Genomic DNA, 18,592 nt, shown 5'->3' with positions numbered 1-18,592 from the left:
CAGTGGACCTGGAAAGCAAGCCACACCTATAGAAGAGGTTCCAAAATTTTTTGAAACCCACCACTGGTTGAAAGGGTATCAATGCTTCTGAATGTTGGTGTTGGACAAGACTCCAAAGAATACCTTAGTGATATCTACAAACAAGGAGTCTGAAAAACTCTGGTCAGAAAATTTAAGAGGGACATCATGATGGTGAGATCGTGTTTTTATGCTTTTAAAAATGTAATACACCTAAAAGTACAGGTGGAACTTTGATGGAGATATCAACTTGCTATTTTTATCATAACCTATAATTACAAAGAAGGACACAGGCAGATTTTTCTGTAATAGAAGTTTGCAACCTTATAGCAAAAAAAAAAAAAGATAACGATGGTTGAAGAGAACACAACACGGGTCATAGTGAAACATGACAAGGAGACCATCAAAATTCATCTTTCTAGGCTCTAAAATCAACCAATGTGGTGACTGCAGTCCTGAGATCTGAAGACATAAAGTCCTTGGAAGAACGGCAATGTTCAGGATGAATAACATCTGGAAGAGTAAAGATAGCAGCCTCCCAGCCAAATGAAGATTAGTTAAGGCAATAATTTTTGAAATTGCTACTTATGGTTGCAAAGCCTGAACTCTGAAAAAGGCAGACAGGAGAAAGGTGGAATACCTTCAAATTGTGATGCTGGATATGACTATTATGCATCCCATGAACTGCAAAAATAATAAATAAAGAAGTCCAAAAATATCACTCAAAGCCAGGTTCGCCAAATAAGGGGTTCCATACTTTGGTCAAGTCATGTGAGCTCATTCACTTAAAAAAAAAAATCAATCATGCTGGGGATGGAAAGAGTAGAAGGGCCTGCCCTGGTAGCCTTTGGCTGGACACTATAAAGGATGACACCAGGATAACATGGCATATCTGAAGGAGGTACTGCAAGACAAGGGGGCATGGAAAATGCTAATCCATAGAATGACCAAGAGTCAGACACAACTGAATGGCTGACAATGGATGCAGGAAACTAAGTTTTGGCAGTCACAGCAATCTGTCTGTTTTTTTTTTCTACATAAGTCATTATTAGATGTAGTTCAGTGTTTCTCAACCTTGGCAACTTGAAGATGTCTGGACTTCAAGTCCCAGAATTCCCCAGCCAGTGCTGGCTGGGGAATTCTGGGAGTTGAAGTCCAGACATCTTCAAGTTGCCAAGGTTGAGAAACACTGATGTAGTTAGATTAGCTTTACAGTCCTACTTCTATTTTCCTAAAACTGTTCAGAGGTCATACAAAAGCAGGGTCACTTCTAACGAAACACAAATCTTTCTTTGCTTAATAGATGTGAATAAAATACACATATTCAAATGACAAAACCAATAAAAATAAGAACCAGTAGTATTACCTTATTATACGTTTCAGTATATAAGCCTTGGAGATGTCCCAAAGGTTCTTTTTCAAAAGATGACTGGACTTTGTCTTTCTCTGAAGACATTTCGCTTCTCATCCAAGAAGCTTCTTCAGTACTTCTGAAGAAGATCTGAAGAACTGAAGAAGCTTTTTGGATAAGAAGCAAAACATTTTCAGAAAAATAAAATAAAATCCAGTCACCTTTTGAAAAAGAACCTTTGAGACAACCATGATCTGGATGAGAATCCCCATAGACAAGCCTTCAAAACACAAAGAAATCAAACAATACTGAATCTAAAGTTATAGTCAAGAAAAAAATAGCCCTCAAAAAAGTAATGCTCCAATAATGCTTTTTTTTTTAAAAAAAAACACACTCTGAAGATAGAAAAAACAGGATGCTGCTCACAATAGTATATGCTGACTGAATAAACTTGGAGGAAGAAAAATTAATTTAAAGCATGGAAAGCATTTTATGACAAGGAAATTCAGAGGTTAAGAGACAAAATCTTGGAATTAATTACTTTACTCTGATTGCTTTTTGTCACACTGTTGTCTTTTATGGAAGCTTTTTCATTATTGATACACTCTTTTTTTTTTGCTTATAGCAAAAGCCTCTGTATGGCAGAAACGCACACAAAGACACATAGCCTGTGAAATTACTTTTGAGGCTGTGCCTGATTGTCATTTAATAAAGGAAATGGGAGTAACGGGAGGAGTGACCTTTCCCCCTTTTTACAATTATTAACACAAAGCATTTAAAACTGCTGATCAGACTTAGAGAATTTGAGGGGAGGGGGATCTTTCTGCTGCTCCCTCTCTCTCCATGCGGGATAATAAAATAGCCCAATGAAACTGCAAATTAAGAGCTTTTCCAACTACTATTAGCTATTGTATTGATTGAGGAGAAAGGACCAGCTGCCAGTAATAACTTTTTTTTTGTCTCTGCTCAAGTTTAAGCAATTTGCATAAAATCTTTCAAAGAAGTCTACCTAGGAAAGAATATTGTAAAACTACCAACTGTATGATTGGAGGAAAAAAAAAACCTGGCAAAGTTTTTCCAGAAGAATGGAAGATATAAATAGCCTGAACTTTACTTCTGTTCTTGAGGGCCTTTCTCCCTTTCGTTTGCAAACACGTAATGTATCATAGACAAGATATCATCTTTCTCCCAGAAAGTACAGTGTGCAATTCAGCTGCTGAATATTTTCATAGTATTGTCACAATTTGGCATACATCAACACTCATTCTTTACTGTATACACATTTGGATAAAAGAAGGAAAGCGTTTCGTGAACCGAGCTTAGAATTCAGATGTTCCATTATCCTTCAAACATTTTGAAGGAAGGCAAGTTGGAAGATCCTGCAATTCATTTAAATTGTTGTTGACACAACACACAATTCAGAAATGTAGTGCATTTTATCCAAAGACAATTATTTTTATAGCCTACCTGGCTGAACTGTAGTATCAGTTGGTACTGGTTTTTCCGTGATCGCAGCTGTGGTACTCCCTGGAAAAAAATGAACACACACACACACACGCACACACACAGAAAAGTCAAAGTCCATCCATTTATCATCTTATTTGTAAGTGTTCATGCAAATTGAATCATCGAGGTTTATGTATATGTATTTCCAAGAGATGCTTTATTTGAAAAACATCTTGAATATAACACAACTTTTTTCATTTTCCCCCCAAATTGTATTTAAAATCGTTAGCTAAATTCTATTATTATTCTTCCACTGAACAATCTGCTAATAATGATGTAAGAGACCTAAGCAAGAACAATTGGCCCAAGAAAAGTTTGTAACACTGTGAGTTTGATTTTGATTGTTCCTATAAAGGGGTTTCCCCTAATGATTTAGACCTGTCAAATTGGCGGCCTGCAGGCTGGATATGTCATGCACAGGCCACGCCAACCCTAGCTCTGCAAAGCCAAAAAAATGTCATGATATGTCATGATCCGGCCCTTGAAGTGATCGAGTTTGACACCGTGTAATATCTAATCCCATTCCTTTGTCTGGGTGCTGAAGAAAAAATGTTAAAGTGACAGACACAATTCTTTCATGTAGTATATTGTCTTATGGAATGTTTTTGGGGAAACTACCATAATATTTATGTTATGGAACTGAGAATGCTGAGAGTTTGCTTAACTTTGATGTCTTTAAAAAACTACTTAATAAACTTTAATTGTTTCCATAAAATTTTGGGTGGGATGGAGAGGGAAACTGAGCATCATCACTATGTGATGCTTAATAAGAATGAATTTTATTTGGGCTATCAATACCCTCCATGAATCACACATTATATAAGGATAAAACCTACCCTAAGCATTTAGTGATGTTGGGAGCTGCACTATCATGTAAGAAAGAATAAATATTAACCAGTCCAGCTATATATTACTTCATTAATTATAATTGGACAATAACTCATCAGGATGAAAATGAAGTCCACTTATTTATAGGAACATCACTTTGATTAACAGACAAATCCTAACTAACAAATTACAACAAAGTTTTATGAGATAAGAAAATTTCAAACAGCTAACCAAAGTGTAGCTTATATAAGAAACAGATACCATTTTAGCTCTCTGATTTTTGCAGCTTCTTTTAATTTGCTGATGCTTAGATGTTTTGTACAGACTTAAATGCATTTCTGAAGTGGGAAGAACAGACTACCACCAATAAGTTCTAGTTTAGGCTGAATATTAATGAAAAGGAAAAAGTAGGAAACCACCCCCTTCTTCCTCTGTTCCAATTGTAATGTCTGCTAAATGGAATTTGGAAGAAAACTACCCCAGGTTATAAATAACTGGATTTCAGCCAAGATTGCATTAGCCTACTTAGCAATCTAGCTAAGACAGTTAAATTACAAGTGATTAGCATACTTCTGTATTAAAAGGTTGTTTCAGGGGGAGGAAAATATATCTTTCTCTTTTCTTATTTACACATTGTGTTTTAAACAATAAATGCCAGGATTTTCATTAGGGCTAAAGTTGTACTACAATTGGTTAACATGTATTTTACAATTTAATACTAATCCATTGTTCTTGTTTTAATCAACTTCAGCAAAATAAAATGGCACTAAATTACCCACATACGCATACATTTTTTTCATGTTTGCCTTTTCATCTTTATTTTTCATCTTTGCCTGCTACATAGTAGAATATTTCTGTAGTTTCTTAAGCTATTTATGTAAAACTTGTAATTGTTCACTTGATTTCCCTGTCAAAAACATCAACCTTGGTCTTTGATACATTAATTTTCAGATAACATATTCCTCACTGCAGTATACAATGAAGCTGCACTTTTCATACTGGCATTACATGTTAGGTGTCATCATCTGTTCTTTTCTAGAGTCTTCAAAACATCTCTAAGTACAATGGATAGGTGTAGCTTAAAAAACTCATCCTGCATTGTCTATGAGTATCTTGTCCTTGTTTTTTTGTTGGACATTAACATTTTATCATTCATTTCATTTCTATTCTTTGACAAATGACTATTTCTTATTCCATAATTAATTTTAAATCTGATCACTCTGTTAGGCCGATTTGGCTCTGCCACTCCATTTACTTCCATCATTACTTCCTTACTATGAATTTTCTCCACTTTTCCTCCACATCTTCATATGGCCTTGCTCTTTGTCAACATTTTTGCAATTGTCTTTTATTCTCTACATGCTTTGTACAACTTACATCATTTTTGCAGCAGTTATAAGCACTTATCTCCTCATTCAATCTCTTTTACTACATCATACCTTCGGTATCTAAATCCATAGTATATCCATTCTGTTGTTTTTAGATCTATGTTCCTTCCTTCCTTCCTTCCTTCCTTCCTTCCTTCCTTCCTTCCATCCATCCATCCATCCATCCATCCATCCATCCATCCACTATAGCTGTCCACCTCAACCAAATGACTCTGGGCAGCTCAGAATTCTAAAATTGTATGACTTACAGACTTATGTTTAAACCATGCATTTGAAGCAAAGTATTTTTTCTAAACAGATATTTGTCATATAGTGACCATTAATTTATTCTTAGTCTCCAAATAGCCCAATTGTTTATGTTGAATTTTCTTATCTTCTCCTTATTAATCTGTTCAAGTTGCTTAGCAGAATGGTTTTTTCCCCTGGCTCTCATTTTTAGATTATTGCATAATTTCTCCCCAAATCTATCATGATTCTTCCATTATCAATATTCACTGGTATCTACCACAACCCAAAATGACACCAAATAATATTTTCTAACATACATGTTATTTCTTCCATTCATAACTAAATTTATACCATCACCTCCTTGCAATCTTTACTAACCTTCCTAGTTTCACAGATAGATCACAGATATTGAAATTAACTATGTATCATAACTTTAGTTATACCTATTTTATATCACTTTTCTGCTAGGCAATAGTACTGGTCAGTTTGTGCATATTTGAGGCATACATTCGCTCACACTAGTCTAGGAAAGCTAAAATATCTCATCTACCTATAGGCAACATATATTGTCCACATCCCTCAATTAAGAAGTATTTTCAGTTTATTAATATATTCAGGTCACATATCTAATCAAGCAGATTTAAATCAAATTATTAATGAAAAGAATTGAAAGGCAGGCATATTAAAGTGCTCAAATGTATCAGAGCAAGTATATCTAAGTATGAATATTAAGTTCAATACCTTGTTGCATATTATGCATGAATATGTTATAACTTTTCTAGTAAATAATAAAGATAAAATAAGTATGGCATTGTGAAAATGATTTATATGAAAACAGAGTTGCAATGAAATGTGGATGGTTTCTGCACCTGTCAAATGGAAGTCATCACCTGTTCCACTGTAGCAGTTGGCTTGGTCATCATCACACTCATCCATAGGACTGGTATCAGCAGAGGTTGGGACTGAAGTAGGAACTGAAAAAAAAATCCCAGCTTCATTCAGTTAAGATAAATCTAAAGGCAGAGCTTTTTTATGTAGTAGAACGCATATACCAGTGATGGCTAACCTTTTTGTCACTGTGTGTGAAAGTGTGCGTGCACCCCTTGTGCTCCCCCACCCTGTGCATGACCCCCCTGATGCAAACAACCTCTCCCCACATGCACCCCATCCCCGTGCATGCACGTGAAAGTCCTGCACATGTGTCCCACCCCTTGCATGTGGGCGCATATTCCACATGCACTCCCCCTGTGCATACATGGCAGAGACCCAAAAACCAGCTGGCCGGTAGGAGGTGCATGCATATGCATTGTAGAACTGAGCTGGCATGATGGCTCTCGTGCCGGCAGAGAGGGCTCTGTGTGCCACCCATGGCACGCATACCATAGGTTCGCCATCATGGGCATATACATTACCTGGAAGCAGTGAGAATTACAGTCCGAGTACTAGTATTGAAATGGGGAAGTCTTGAAGTGAAAATTATTGAAGTCACTTATGGCTCATATGGACAAGGTGTCTTTTAATGAGTCTTTAGTTAGATATGGAGTCTAAAGCTAGATATGATGAACAACAGTGCTCATTCTCCTTAGTCAAAGTGGGCAACTCTGATCTCAATGTTTTTCATTTTGATTAAATATGTGAATCAGATTTACTCAAGTTTATGCAAGGGAAGGATTTTTTTGGGGGGGGAGAGAGTAGCCCCATCTTTGAACTTTACATATGTTTAAAAAAATTGTTCCCAGAATTTTCACTTCACTTTGTTTTGCAGGGAAAGTCTGCATATCTTTAAGCCACAGATATAATAAAATGTATTAACTGTGTGCCTGAAGAAAGGCTCTGATTTTAAGAAACTTAATATATGGGAGATTGTAATTAAATTGATTAATCATATTGAAATGACCCCTTCATTTACTAGTGTCTTCATTTTTCATTTTGAAGAAGGAAGAAGAGGAGGAGGCGAAATTGTTGAATTCTGCTAGCATCAAAAAAAAGTCTAATATGCTAGTTGAAGATAGGGAAAGCATGATTAAAATCACGCTAAATATTAAAAGCTAATGGAGAATCAATAGCACTATAGGAAAGTAATCAATGAAACAAATTTATCAGGGATTATGCAATTACCTTCAACTTCACAACCGAGCAGTTCCAACCTTAGTCCCAATCCAGCATGTGTGGCTCTTTCTGGATAAACACGGATAAATCTGGTTGTCAATGGGTCAAAGATGCGAAGTTCAGGAGTATCATAGTTGGTGTTGCCTTCAAAAATCTGTAGAGCATACATACAAAATTGCTGCTTTAACAATCACAAATAGGTTTATTTTTAGCTAGCCGGCAGTCCCTCCTCCTCCCCGGCCATTTGCTTAACAACTAAACAGTAATCACAGTTCTGACTGTTCAAAGACGCTCATTTCTTTAGAAAATAAAAGAAAGAAAGGATAGTTGAAGACTCTGTAAGAAGTTTCATGTCTTGTTTTCCAGAAATCTATCCATCAGGACTAGTAGGAAAGTCCAATGTTTCAATGGGATATCTTTTTAATGAAGCTATATTTGAAAGACACATGATATATTGATATATAGGATTTACATGATATATGATACATGATATATCCAGGGAAAGATTTCTTCTAAATGTGTCACCATTCATGTATTTACAAGGGAAAATTTCAAGAGAGAAATTTTGTCCTGATGCTTACAGTTGTATTGCACATATGCAAATTAAACTTTAGAAGCAATAGCTGCTTTAAAATAGCAGATGTCTATAAAACTAAATCTAAGAAAGATAAATTACTTGTAATACGATACTGCTACAGTGTTTGTGAGATTGCTTGGAAAACCAGTCAACTATAGAACTATTTGATTCAGATCTCATTAGTTTTCATTGTATTAATAACAAAAATCTCAAACAGAACTTAATTATACTGAAGCCCAAACTTTTTAATTTTATATGTCAACCTGCCCCCTGGAAGCATAGCTATTTAAAGCCAATCTTGTGGTAGATTCCTAACTTTTCCTACAATAGAAGATAATGATATGTAATAAAGAACTTTTGAACTAGCACAAAATATATTTTATTGAAGCTGTCACTGAAAAGATGAGAATAAAACTACTACACTAGTCAAATGGTTTTTGTGAAAATGCCATAACATGGAAATCAACCATATTCATCTTGATTCATACTTCTGACCTCTTACTAGCTTTGTTACAACTCAAGCTTGATTTAGTTTTCATGTTAGCTCTATGGAAACCACTGAGAAATGTTTCCAAGGGAAAACTGCTTTGTGTCAGGGACATTGGCAGGAACACTTCAACTGAATGTAAAATGTTTTCGACAGTAGCCAAAGTATAGAGAATCTTCACTCAATATATCTAATTTATATGCTAAATTAAGCATTTATTTTATAATTCTGTTCGCTTCCTTGAATAGCCACAAATAGTCCTCAACTTATGAGCAGACATTTTATGAGCAGACACATAAAAAGTTATGACAGCCATAAAATGGGTGCTATACAGCTCATAAAGTGCTTCCTTGTTGACATGAGGGCCCCTCCATAGTCCCATGACTGCATGTTGTGTGGATCAGTTGACCATGATTTCCAATGATTTTTGCAGGTTTTTGCGGCAAAAAACATCCATTCAAACGAGTGGTTTCGTTTAACAACTGTAGTGCTTGCTTAATATCTTCAGTGTTCACTCAACGACTTCTGCAAAAATGACTGGGAATTTACTTCTGGCCATATAATGGCCCCAACATATGATTATAAAGACTTCTGATCATTAAACCAAGAACTTCCTGTAGTGAATTACTTAAGAACATAATTTTTTCTTTGGAAGAAAAAGATTTCTTGTGAATCAGAATGATGCATAAATTGAACGGGCCAATTATTGATGCTTCAAAAGAATGTCTCAGAAGTTGAAAGATTTCTTGCCCTTTTAAAATTTCGTTTGCACAAATATTCAGGTCAACCCTATTCATATGTAGCATTGCATTTTTTGGCTTTTGATTTATGGCCTGGATTTAGATTATTTGTTATCTAGAAATTCCTTAGTATGACTTAGTCACCTGTCTATTCCTCGTCTATTTTCCTTTCTGTGAAACATTCAATAATGATTTTATTCATTCATTAAGCCTATTCCAAGTTCATGTTTGTCAAAATTTGTCAAAATACGTTTGAAGGAATGATGCATTCATATAACCCTTCAGAATTCCACTCCTGGTATTTATTTATAGGTATAAACCATACACTTTATAACAGCACAGGACAGGAGTAGATGTTCTGTGTATAAACTCTCTCTATATATTTATCTAAAAATAAATCCTTTTGTGCTCAAAGGTAGGTATTTCCAGCTCAAATCTAAAAAAGAGAAGTGATTGGTATATTGAGAGCATTTAGAAAATACATTAGAGGGTACAACTACATATATAAAAGTCATCATCATTTATGTAAGTAAAATTCAAATTTCAACTATTGTGAAAGTCCCATTAGAAAAGTGTGCTGATGTTGGACAAAGACAAGTTTATTCACTGGATGCATGCCTTCAAAGAAGACCAGATTAGGAAGTCAAAGTCGTGCAAGGTAATACTACTTTTACTCTAAGGTTACAGCAACAGAATCTTACAACTCAGAATATGTTTTCCCACTTCTTTATCTTTATAAGAATTAGGGAGGGTTATGTCTGAAGTGCTTTTTCCGATTACAATTCTGGCCCAGATTCAGATTTCTTTTATTTGGCCATTTTTCTGGGTAGTGGCCCTTCTTGCTCCACAAGGTTATTCTTTCATCCCATTACACTGGATGACTTTGAACCAGTCAGCCTAATCTACCCCGAAGTTGTTAATAATGAAGACAAATAATAATTAGGAATTAACTTGGAGATCCTAACAAAAGGAGTGATATGTATAAAAGTAAATTCAAATGAAATTCAATGGTGAAAAGAGTAAGATTCTACATTTAGGTAAGAAAAACGAAATGCACAGGTACAGTATAGGTGGTACCTTGCTTAATAGTAGTAACTGTGAGAGGGATCTTGGAGTCCTAGTGGACAACCATTTAAATATGAGCCAGCAGTGTGCAGCAGCTGCTGAAAAAGCCAACACAGTTCTAGGCTACATAAACAGAGGGATAGAATCAAGATCACATGAGGTGTTAATACCACTTTATAATGCCTTGGTAAGGCCACACTTGGAATACTGCATTCAGTTTTGGTCGACACGATGTAGAAAAGATGTGGAGACTCTAGAAAGAGTGCAGAGAAGAGCAACAAAGATGATTAGGGGACAGGAGACGAAAACATATGAAGAACGGTTGCAGGAACTGAGTATGTCTAGAAAAGAAGGACTAGGGGGAGACATGATAGCAGTGTTCCAATATCTCAGGGGTTGCCACAAAGAAGAGGGAGTCAAACTATTTTCCAAGGCACCTGATGGTAGAACAAGAAGCAATGGGTAGAAACTAATCAAGGAGAGAAGCAACTTAGAACTGAGGAGAAATTTCCTGACAGTTAGAACAATTAATCAGTGGAACAGCTTGCCTCCAGAAGTTGTGAATGCCCCAACACTGGAAGTCTTTAAGAAGATGTTGGATAGCCATTTGTCTGGAATGGTATAGAGTTTCCTGCCTAGGCAGGGGGTTGGACTAGAAGACCTCCAAGGTCCCTTCCAACCCTGCTATTGTATTGTATTGTGTTAAATCGGCGGAAGGAAAAGCAGAGGCGTCTGAGGTAACCGTAAGAAACTCTTTATTACAGGCAAGAACAGTAACTGTTGGTAGACCGGCACCTCTCCTCCGTCTGACAGCTTTTTATATGGAGCTGTCAGATGGACGATCCAATACCCTCGCGTATGACAGCCCGGCAACCCGCAGGTGCGCCTGATTGGCTAAGGTGCGCCTGGCTGCTGCCGAGCTGTCATTCGTAAGTCCGAGGACTTACGAGGCTATTACACTCCTTCCCCCTCAGCGATGCGCATGCGTCAGAAATGGCGCAGGCGTAGTCACGTAAATAGGCAGGGGGACGGTGGACACGCCCTGAATGCCTTAGTTGGATTGCAGGCGTCGACTGGTGAGGATGTCCCTGTAAGAGCTCCTCCCTGCGGGGAGTGGAGCTCCAGGTGACGTCACAGGAGCGGCCTAGCTGGGAAGGTGGAACCCAAGGACGAGGTAGGCTGGGCGAAGGGGGCGCAACCGAGGATGGCGGTGAATTTGGAACTGGCCGGTAGGCGGCCTGGGGCTGGGGAAGGCTGGGCCGAAGGAGGCCTAACTGGTTGGGGACGGGCATTGCGGGCTCGGTTGGAGAGGCAGAAGAAGGGCCAACGAAGGGAGGAATTGACCCCGAGGCCCTGGTAGGCTGGCCTGAATGGGAGAAGGCCATCGGATTGTCGGATTGCGTCCACTGTTGCGGAACTGGAGCCGGTCGCGAGGCGTCGGTGGCCGGCCTCTGCGGGTCGGGTTGAGCTGGATCGTCCGGGTTGTGGCAGCTTCTTAATTGATCCAGGTGCCACCGCCACACGGTGCCATCGGATATTCGGGCCCTGTAGGAGACGGGTCCTGTTACCTCGGTGATGGTGGCAGGCACCCACCGAGGGTCCCCAGAGTAGTTGCGAGCCCATACAGTGTCCCCGGGAAGGAAGGAACGGGAGGGAGACCCCAGGTTGCCAGGCTGAATTCCTGAATAGAGGGGGTGTAGTCTATCCAGGGTGGTCCGGTATTGTATTAAATACATAAATAAATGCATTGTATAAAAGGAATAATGTTTAGAGTAGGGACCCATTCTTGTAACTATGATCCTTAATTATTGTTTAGATAGTAAAATATAATAATGGCTACTTTTCTATAAAAGGTTTCAGAACTGTGTATTGACACGAGCATAGAATTCAGTAGAAATTTAATGCTATCTTAGGTATCCTTCAGATGTCAGATATGGGGGACATTATGAAATTATTATAATACCTACCCAGTTAATCCTAAATAAATATATTAAGTATCACGGGGACAGTGAAGACTAATCACTATTTTTATTAACTGAGTAGAACAAACTTCACTGGGGTCTCTATTCAGGGGTAGGCTTCAAAAATTTCAGCAAAGGGTTCTCTGCCCAGTTGCTAGGTGGGCGTGGCCATGGTGGGTGTAGCCTAGTCAGCCTCCTGCAACATGGTGGGGGCCCATTTTCTATCCAAGGCTCTGGAGGCTTTTCTTGAGTCTGAGAGGGCAAAAACTGCCTCCTCAGGCTCCAGAGGCCTTCTGGGAGGGCCATTTCTCCCCTTCCTGAGCCTCCATGTGGGCCTTGCACTTACTTCGCATCCATCATGTGGAGACTCCTGGGAGGGGAGGGGTCAGTCAGGGGTGGGATTTGGAGGTTCTCCAAACTGGCCATAATATTAGTTATGGGTTTTTCAGAACCTAGGCAAAACCATAGCAGCCCACTCCTTTTGAGTTCTGAGGCATCAATAACTGTGGAGGCAGCAATTCACTTAAACGTTTATTAACGATAACAACTAAACTGACAGAACCGCACAAACCCTGTCTTACAGCTATTTATACTTGTAGCTGTCAGATGGGAAACCAATGTGAGAGCTGTATTTGTTCCACTGGCCGGCAGGCACGTCTGGACCAATCAGGGGCTTTTCCTTAGACGCCACCTGCCGACTGTGTCTGATAGAACACAACAACTCCTGTCTCTATTGATGAAATGTTTACTCAGGAATTAAAAAAGCAATTCTTTTCAGTTCAGATATCTCATTCCATTCGCCATTTGGCCAGGCATTAAAATGCAGAAGGATGTCTCCAATGGTGGGAAATATAATTAAGCAGGAAAAAGGACACAAGCAGCAGATTAGGGCTTAGTACTCTTTGAAACATTCTGGATATGTCTGTCTCTTTTTGAAATTTAACAGCGCTTGCTATTTGGGTGGTAGCAGCTACTCTAGAGAAAGGAAGCTCTGGAATGCATCAAGGTCATAATTATACATAAATAATTGCTCTCATTGTGTGCTTCTGGCTGAAATGATCGAAAGCAACTGTGTGTGCTCTTACTGCTATGCGTCTTTTTACCAGATCAGGGCTAGAAACAAAGAATTTGTACAGTTTGCAAGGAATGACTACCCTTTTTAAAATGGGTACATCTGATAGTTGGATCCCAGTCTTCACTATCAGTTTTACAGAAGACCATGTGAAACACCTCCAATACAGTCTATAAATCAAATAATTTAATAAGGTGGTTACCAACCAATCTAGCTTTTAAATCATATTTATTTTTGCAATATCAAAAAGCTGAGAACATGGACCAAAAATTAAGAAACATTCTATCTACTTATCAATATTGTAGGAAAGTAAAAAAAACAACAACACACACACACACAATGCCAATTGCAAATCTTCCCTCAACCCACACCTCAAAAAGGGAAAACTTTGCTAGTGCGCTTGCTATTTTTTAAAAGTTCTGTTATATGCAGGTATATATGATGCAAGTTGTTTTTAGATACAAAGCTACCTTTCTTCTTACATTTAAAAGTCCCTGCAAGATGTGATAGTGAAATTATATCATGTTGATGATTTTTTCAATACTTTATTTATTTATTTAGTTAGTTTATCGAACATGTAGAAGACAATAGGTATAAGTATAAACATGGCCATGGACTAGGAAATTAGTACAGATAAATGGGAACAGTAAGACAGGGACGGTAGACACACTGGTGCGCTTATGTACACCCCCTTTACAGACCTCTTAGGAATGGGGTTGAAGTGGACCAAGGAAGAACGAGGCAGGAGGCTCCTGAGGTAAAGTAACAGCTCTTCATTAAACAGTTCCGAACAGTAGACAGGCTAGCGGTAGATCAGGACTCCGCCCTGCTTGATATCTATTTATATGGAGCTGTCAAGCAGGGAGGCCAATAGGCGTGCGTCTGACAGCCCGCGCTCAGCCATGCCGCACCTAGGGTGAATTCCCTGGGGGTCAATCATGAAGCCCAGGAATTCCAACTTAGGCACAGCAAAGGAGCATTTGCTGCGCTTTAATTTGAGACCCGCGCCCCTAAAACGGTTGAGGACCTTCCGAAGTACTTCGATGAGCCCTGAGCGGCTGGTAACAGCGATCAGGACGTCATCGAAGTAAGGGACAACACCAGGGAGCCCATGGAGCAGCCGCTCCATGAGGCTCTGGAAGATCTGTGGGGCAATGGAAACGCCGAATTGGAGGCGGTGACAACGGAAGGCCCCATGGTGGGTGACAATGGTCTGAGCAGCCACCGCATCATCATACACCAGGAGCTGCTGGTAGGCCTGCGCCATGTCCACTTTGGCAAAGGTGCAGCCCCGCCCAAAGGAATGGGGAAGGTGCTGCACCACAGGGATTGGATAGGGGTTTGCCTGGAGGCCAAGGTTGATGGTGGACTTGTAGTCGGCGCAGATCCTGATGGACATGTCGGCCTTGACAGGGACCACTATTGGGGTCTCCCATCGCGAGTGGTCGATGGGTTCCAGGACTCCCTGTGCCAACATCTTTTCAAGTTCTGCATCAACCTTAGGCCTCAAGGCAAAAGTCGCCCTATGGGCCTTCAGCCTAATAGGGGCAACCTGGAGGTCTATGTTGAGGGAGATAGGGGTCCCCTTGTACTTCCCCAGATTACCATCAAAAATGTCGGCGTACTCTGCCAGGACATCTTTGATGCCAGGGGGCGTGTCTGCTGTGAGGTGCAACCCGGAGAGGGAGAGGCCCAATGGGGCGAACCAATCCAGGCCCAAAAGAGCTGGCAGCGGCTTGTGGACCACCAGGATAGGAAGGCAGCAACCCCTTCCCCCATACTCCACCCGCACTTCATAGCAACCCAGGGTAGGAATCTGAGTCCCCAGGTAGTCCCGTAACACAGTGTCTACTGGAGACAGCTGGGACTTCGGGATGCTGGGGCAGAGGCGGGAGAAGGTGGCCCATGAGAGGAGGGAACGGGAGGACCCAGAGTCCACCTCCATTATGCATAGCGACCCCTCAAGGAAGAGGGGCACAGTTATCTTTTTAGAGCCGGCCGTCGCCTGGCTGACCGACTCTGCCGGGGTGGCAGGGAGGTCTTTGTCAATGGCGAAGCAGTTGACAAAGTGGCGGGACTGCTGACGGCGGGTTATCTGGTTCCGCAGCGTGCGGGCTGGCCGTAGGATTGCTGGGAAGCCTCAGGCTGCGGAGGAAGTGGCAGGGTAGTCTGGCAGACTTGCTCCAGGTGTTGCAGCGGTGGCACACAGACACAGCCTCCGCAACCAAGGCAGATGGCCGCTGCCGCAGCGGTGCATGGCAGCACTGTCTCGGAATGGCCCTCAGGCGGTCAACCTCGTCTTCCTTGTCACGGTCAAGCAGTGGCACCAGCTCATCAATCAGGCAAGCCCGGTGCGCAGGCAGAGGAGGCAGAAGCAGGACCCTGGCCATCTCAATGGTAGATTGCTCGGACAGCTCTGCTGCCCTAGCCTCGTCTACGGCTTGTGGCAGGGTGATGTCAGCCTTTGCTAGGAGCTGCCGCTTGAGCCGGATGTCCTGCACTCCACAAACAAATTGCCCAACTTGGTTGTCATCGGGGTCTGGAAATTCACACTGAATGGCAGCACTTCTGAGGGACTGGAGAAACTGGCTAACCAATTCAGTCTGTTTTTGAACACACTGCTGGAAGTAGTGGAAAAGGTAGGAGCATAGTGGTTCTTCAGCCCAGCCATCAGCTCGTCCCAGCTCAGCTCGTAGACTGGCCTCAGAGCTGCAAAAGAGCGGGCTGTGCTGAATATTTCGGGACCGCAGGCACTAAGAAAAAAACTGTACTTGTGTGCCTGCAAGTATCCCTGCCTGTTGTTCGCTATCAGGAAACACTTGAACCGCTCCAGGAACCCGGCTCACGACTTGCCGGCGGTTCCGAAAGGAGCGAACGGGAATATAGCAATAGCAGTTAGACTTATATACCGCTTCATAGGGCTTTCAGCCCTCTCTAAGAAGTTTTTACAGAGTCAGCATATTGCCCCCAACAACAATCCGGGTCCTCATTTTACCAACCTCGGAAGGATGGAAGGCTGAGTCAACCCTGAGCCGGTGAGATTTGAACAGCTGAACTGCAGAACTGCAGTCAGCTGAAGTAGCCTGCAGTGCTGCATTTAACCACTGCGCCACCTCAGCTCTCTAGCAGCCATGGCTCTAGCGGCTAAGGTCTCTCGGCAGCGCGGAGAGAAATAAAAAATGAATTCTCTGTCTCTGTCCTAGGCTGTTAATCAGGGCCTGTGGATCCCACCCTCGTCGCCAGTGAAGTGGACCAAAGAAGAACGAGGTAGGAGGCTCCTGAGGTAAAGTTAACAGCTCTTTATTAAACAGTTCCGAACAGTAGTCAGGCTAGCGGTAGATCGGGACTCTGCCCTGCTTGACAGCTATTTATACGGAGCTGTCAAGCTGGGAAGCCAATAGGCGTGCGTCTGACAGCCTGCGCTCAGCCATGCCGTGCCTTAGCCAATCAGGCGGGGCCTGGCTGTTGCTGGCTGTCAATCGTAGCTGCAAGGACTAAACAGGGGTGAGGTCCACGGTAGACAATTTAAGATTGTCGTAACCTTAAGGTTGGGGGTTAAAGGATGTAACAATGGGTCAGGTAGAGCATTCCAGCCTTGACACTTCCCCAACATCTGTTGTTACATTGTCATAACTGAAATGGATGAGGTACCACAGTATGGCTTTATCCTTCATTACCTTGCAGATGGAAGTTAAAATCCAGCCCAATTATAAGAATATTGTTGTGGCTCAGATTTCTCTTATTTGGCTTTTGTCTTGGTAGTGGCTCTCCCCTTTGTCCTCAAGATTATTCCTTCTGGAAGAATAACTTTGGACCAGTCAGCCTAATCTAACCCACAGGTGGACAGTTGTGAAGAAAAACAATAAGGAGTTCTCTGTATGTTACCATGCATTCCTAACAAAATGAGTGATATGAATAAAAATAAATACATAAATTCTATAAAAGAAAAGCCTATTTATTATAGGGATCCATTCTTGTTACTATGGAATCCATCCTTAATTACTGTTTAGATAATAAAATATAATAATTCATATTGTGTGGTGTGTCTGATTTTGAATATGTTGTACAAGAAAAAGAACAAAATTATTAAATAAAAATAGCAGTTCAGCTGATTATTACAGCAATATGAACAGGTAAAAATCTATCACATGGTGCTTTCCCTCAAATAATGTATTCAGTAAATTCTGTTTCTTTTCAAGAAAGATATTTGCTTTTAATTTATTCTTTTAATCAGTGTAGTCAGCAGTACATATAGCAAAGCTTAATTAATATTTTAAAATTGCCTGTCCTGTTTTAAATTCTTGTAGCTTTCTAATATCTCAGGATTTTACCCAATTTCCCCACAGACAGAACAATTTAAAAATATTCTGAATATTTACTAGGATTATGCATGTTATAAAACTTTTTTTAAAATAGATTTTGAAAACTCACTTTTCTAAGAAATTAAGACTCTGAATGGACATAATATGTCTGCCAGCATTCATTTTGCCCGGACTGCTAGTTTTGACAGTAAGAACAAATGCTCTGAATTAATACCAGAAGACTAAGTAACCCAAAATATGTCACAGCAAAAAAATATGCTATTTATTTTCTGCTTCATTTAGATGGCTATGTCAGGACAATCTGCATTTCTAATACAAGACAATGTAAGATCCCATTGCTGGAATTATTTATTTTTTCAGACTCAAGGCCATTTAAAAATAGATCCATGATTTTCTTTCTTCCTATAGAAGTTAAGAAGTGGATACAATTTCTGGACAGGTCAAAGTTCTAGCAAACTGCTTTATATTGTGCCTGATTCTAGTAATATTGCCAAGCAATAGTTCATCATGGATTTTTTTTAAAGTGAAGAAACGTGGGATAGTTTGCAGGTACAGATAGAATAGATAATCCTGAATTTACAACAACAATTGAGTGTAGAATTTCAGTTGCTAAGCAATATGGCCATTGAGTTATCACATGATCAATTTTACAAACTTTTTTTTACCCTAGTGGTTAAATGAATTACGGAGTAATGGGCTCCATAATTGACTTGCTTATCAGAAGTCAACAAGGAAGGTAGTAAATTGCAGTCACATAACCACCAAATGCTACAACCATTGTAAATTAGAGACGGTTGCTGGTACTAAGTACTACTTATAGCCCACAACCGAGCTATACATTTCACATTGACAAAGGGCATGATAGTTAACCAGGATGAGAGAGGGTTAATACTTGGACAGGAGACCACCAGATGGTCTTAATGCTATAGACTACACTACA

At 40.3% G+C, this 18,592-nt stretch overlaps 1 protein-coding gene across 1 annotated transcript in view; it reads right to left on the bottom strand.

Annotated features, from left to right (window-relative positions):
- NRP1 (neuropilin 1) overlaps positions 1-18,592 on the bottom strand; it is a 161,585-nt gene that overhangs the window by 23,032 nt on the left and 119,961 nt on the right. The window contains exons 11-13 of the mRNA XM_032237863.1: positions 7,438-7,582; positions 6,189-6,293; positions 2,837-2,896 (exon numbers count right to left, since the gene is read on the bottom strand). Coding sequence (XP_032093754.1) covers positions 2,837-2,896; positions 6,189-6,293; positions 7,438-7,582 — 310 coding nt within the window. The remainder of the gene's footprint in view (positions 1-2,836; positions 2,897-6,188; positions 6,294-7,437; positions 7,583-18,592) is intronic.

The sequence above is a fragment of the Thamnophis elegans genome, chromosome Z (genome assembly GCF_009769535.1).
Source record: "Thamnophis elegans isolate rThaEle1 chromosome Z, rThaEle1.pri, whole genome shotgun sequence".
Taxonomy (NCBI): domain Eukaryota; kingdom Metazoa; phylum Chordata; class Lepidosauria; order Squamata; family Colubridae; genus Thamnophis; species Thamnophis elegans.
The sequence above is the reverse complement of the archived record's forward strand: the minus strand, read 5'-3'. Positions and strand labels throughout refer to the sequence as shown.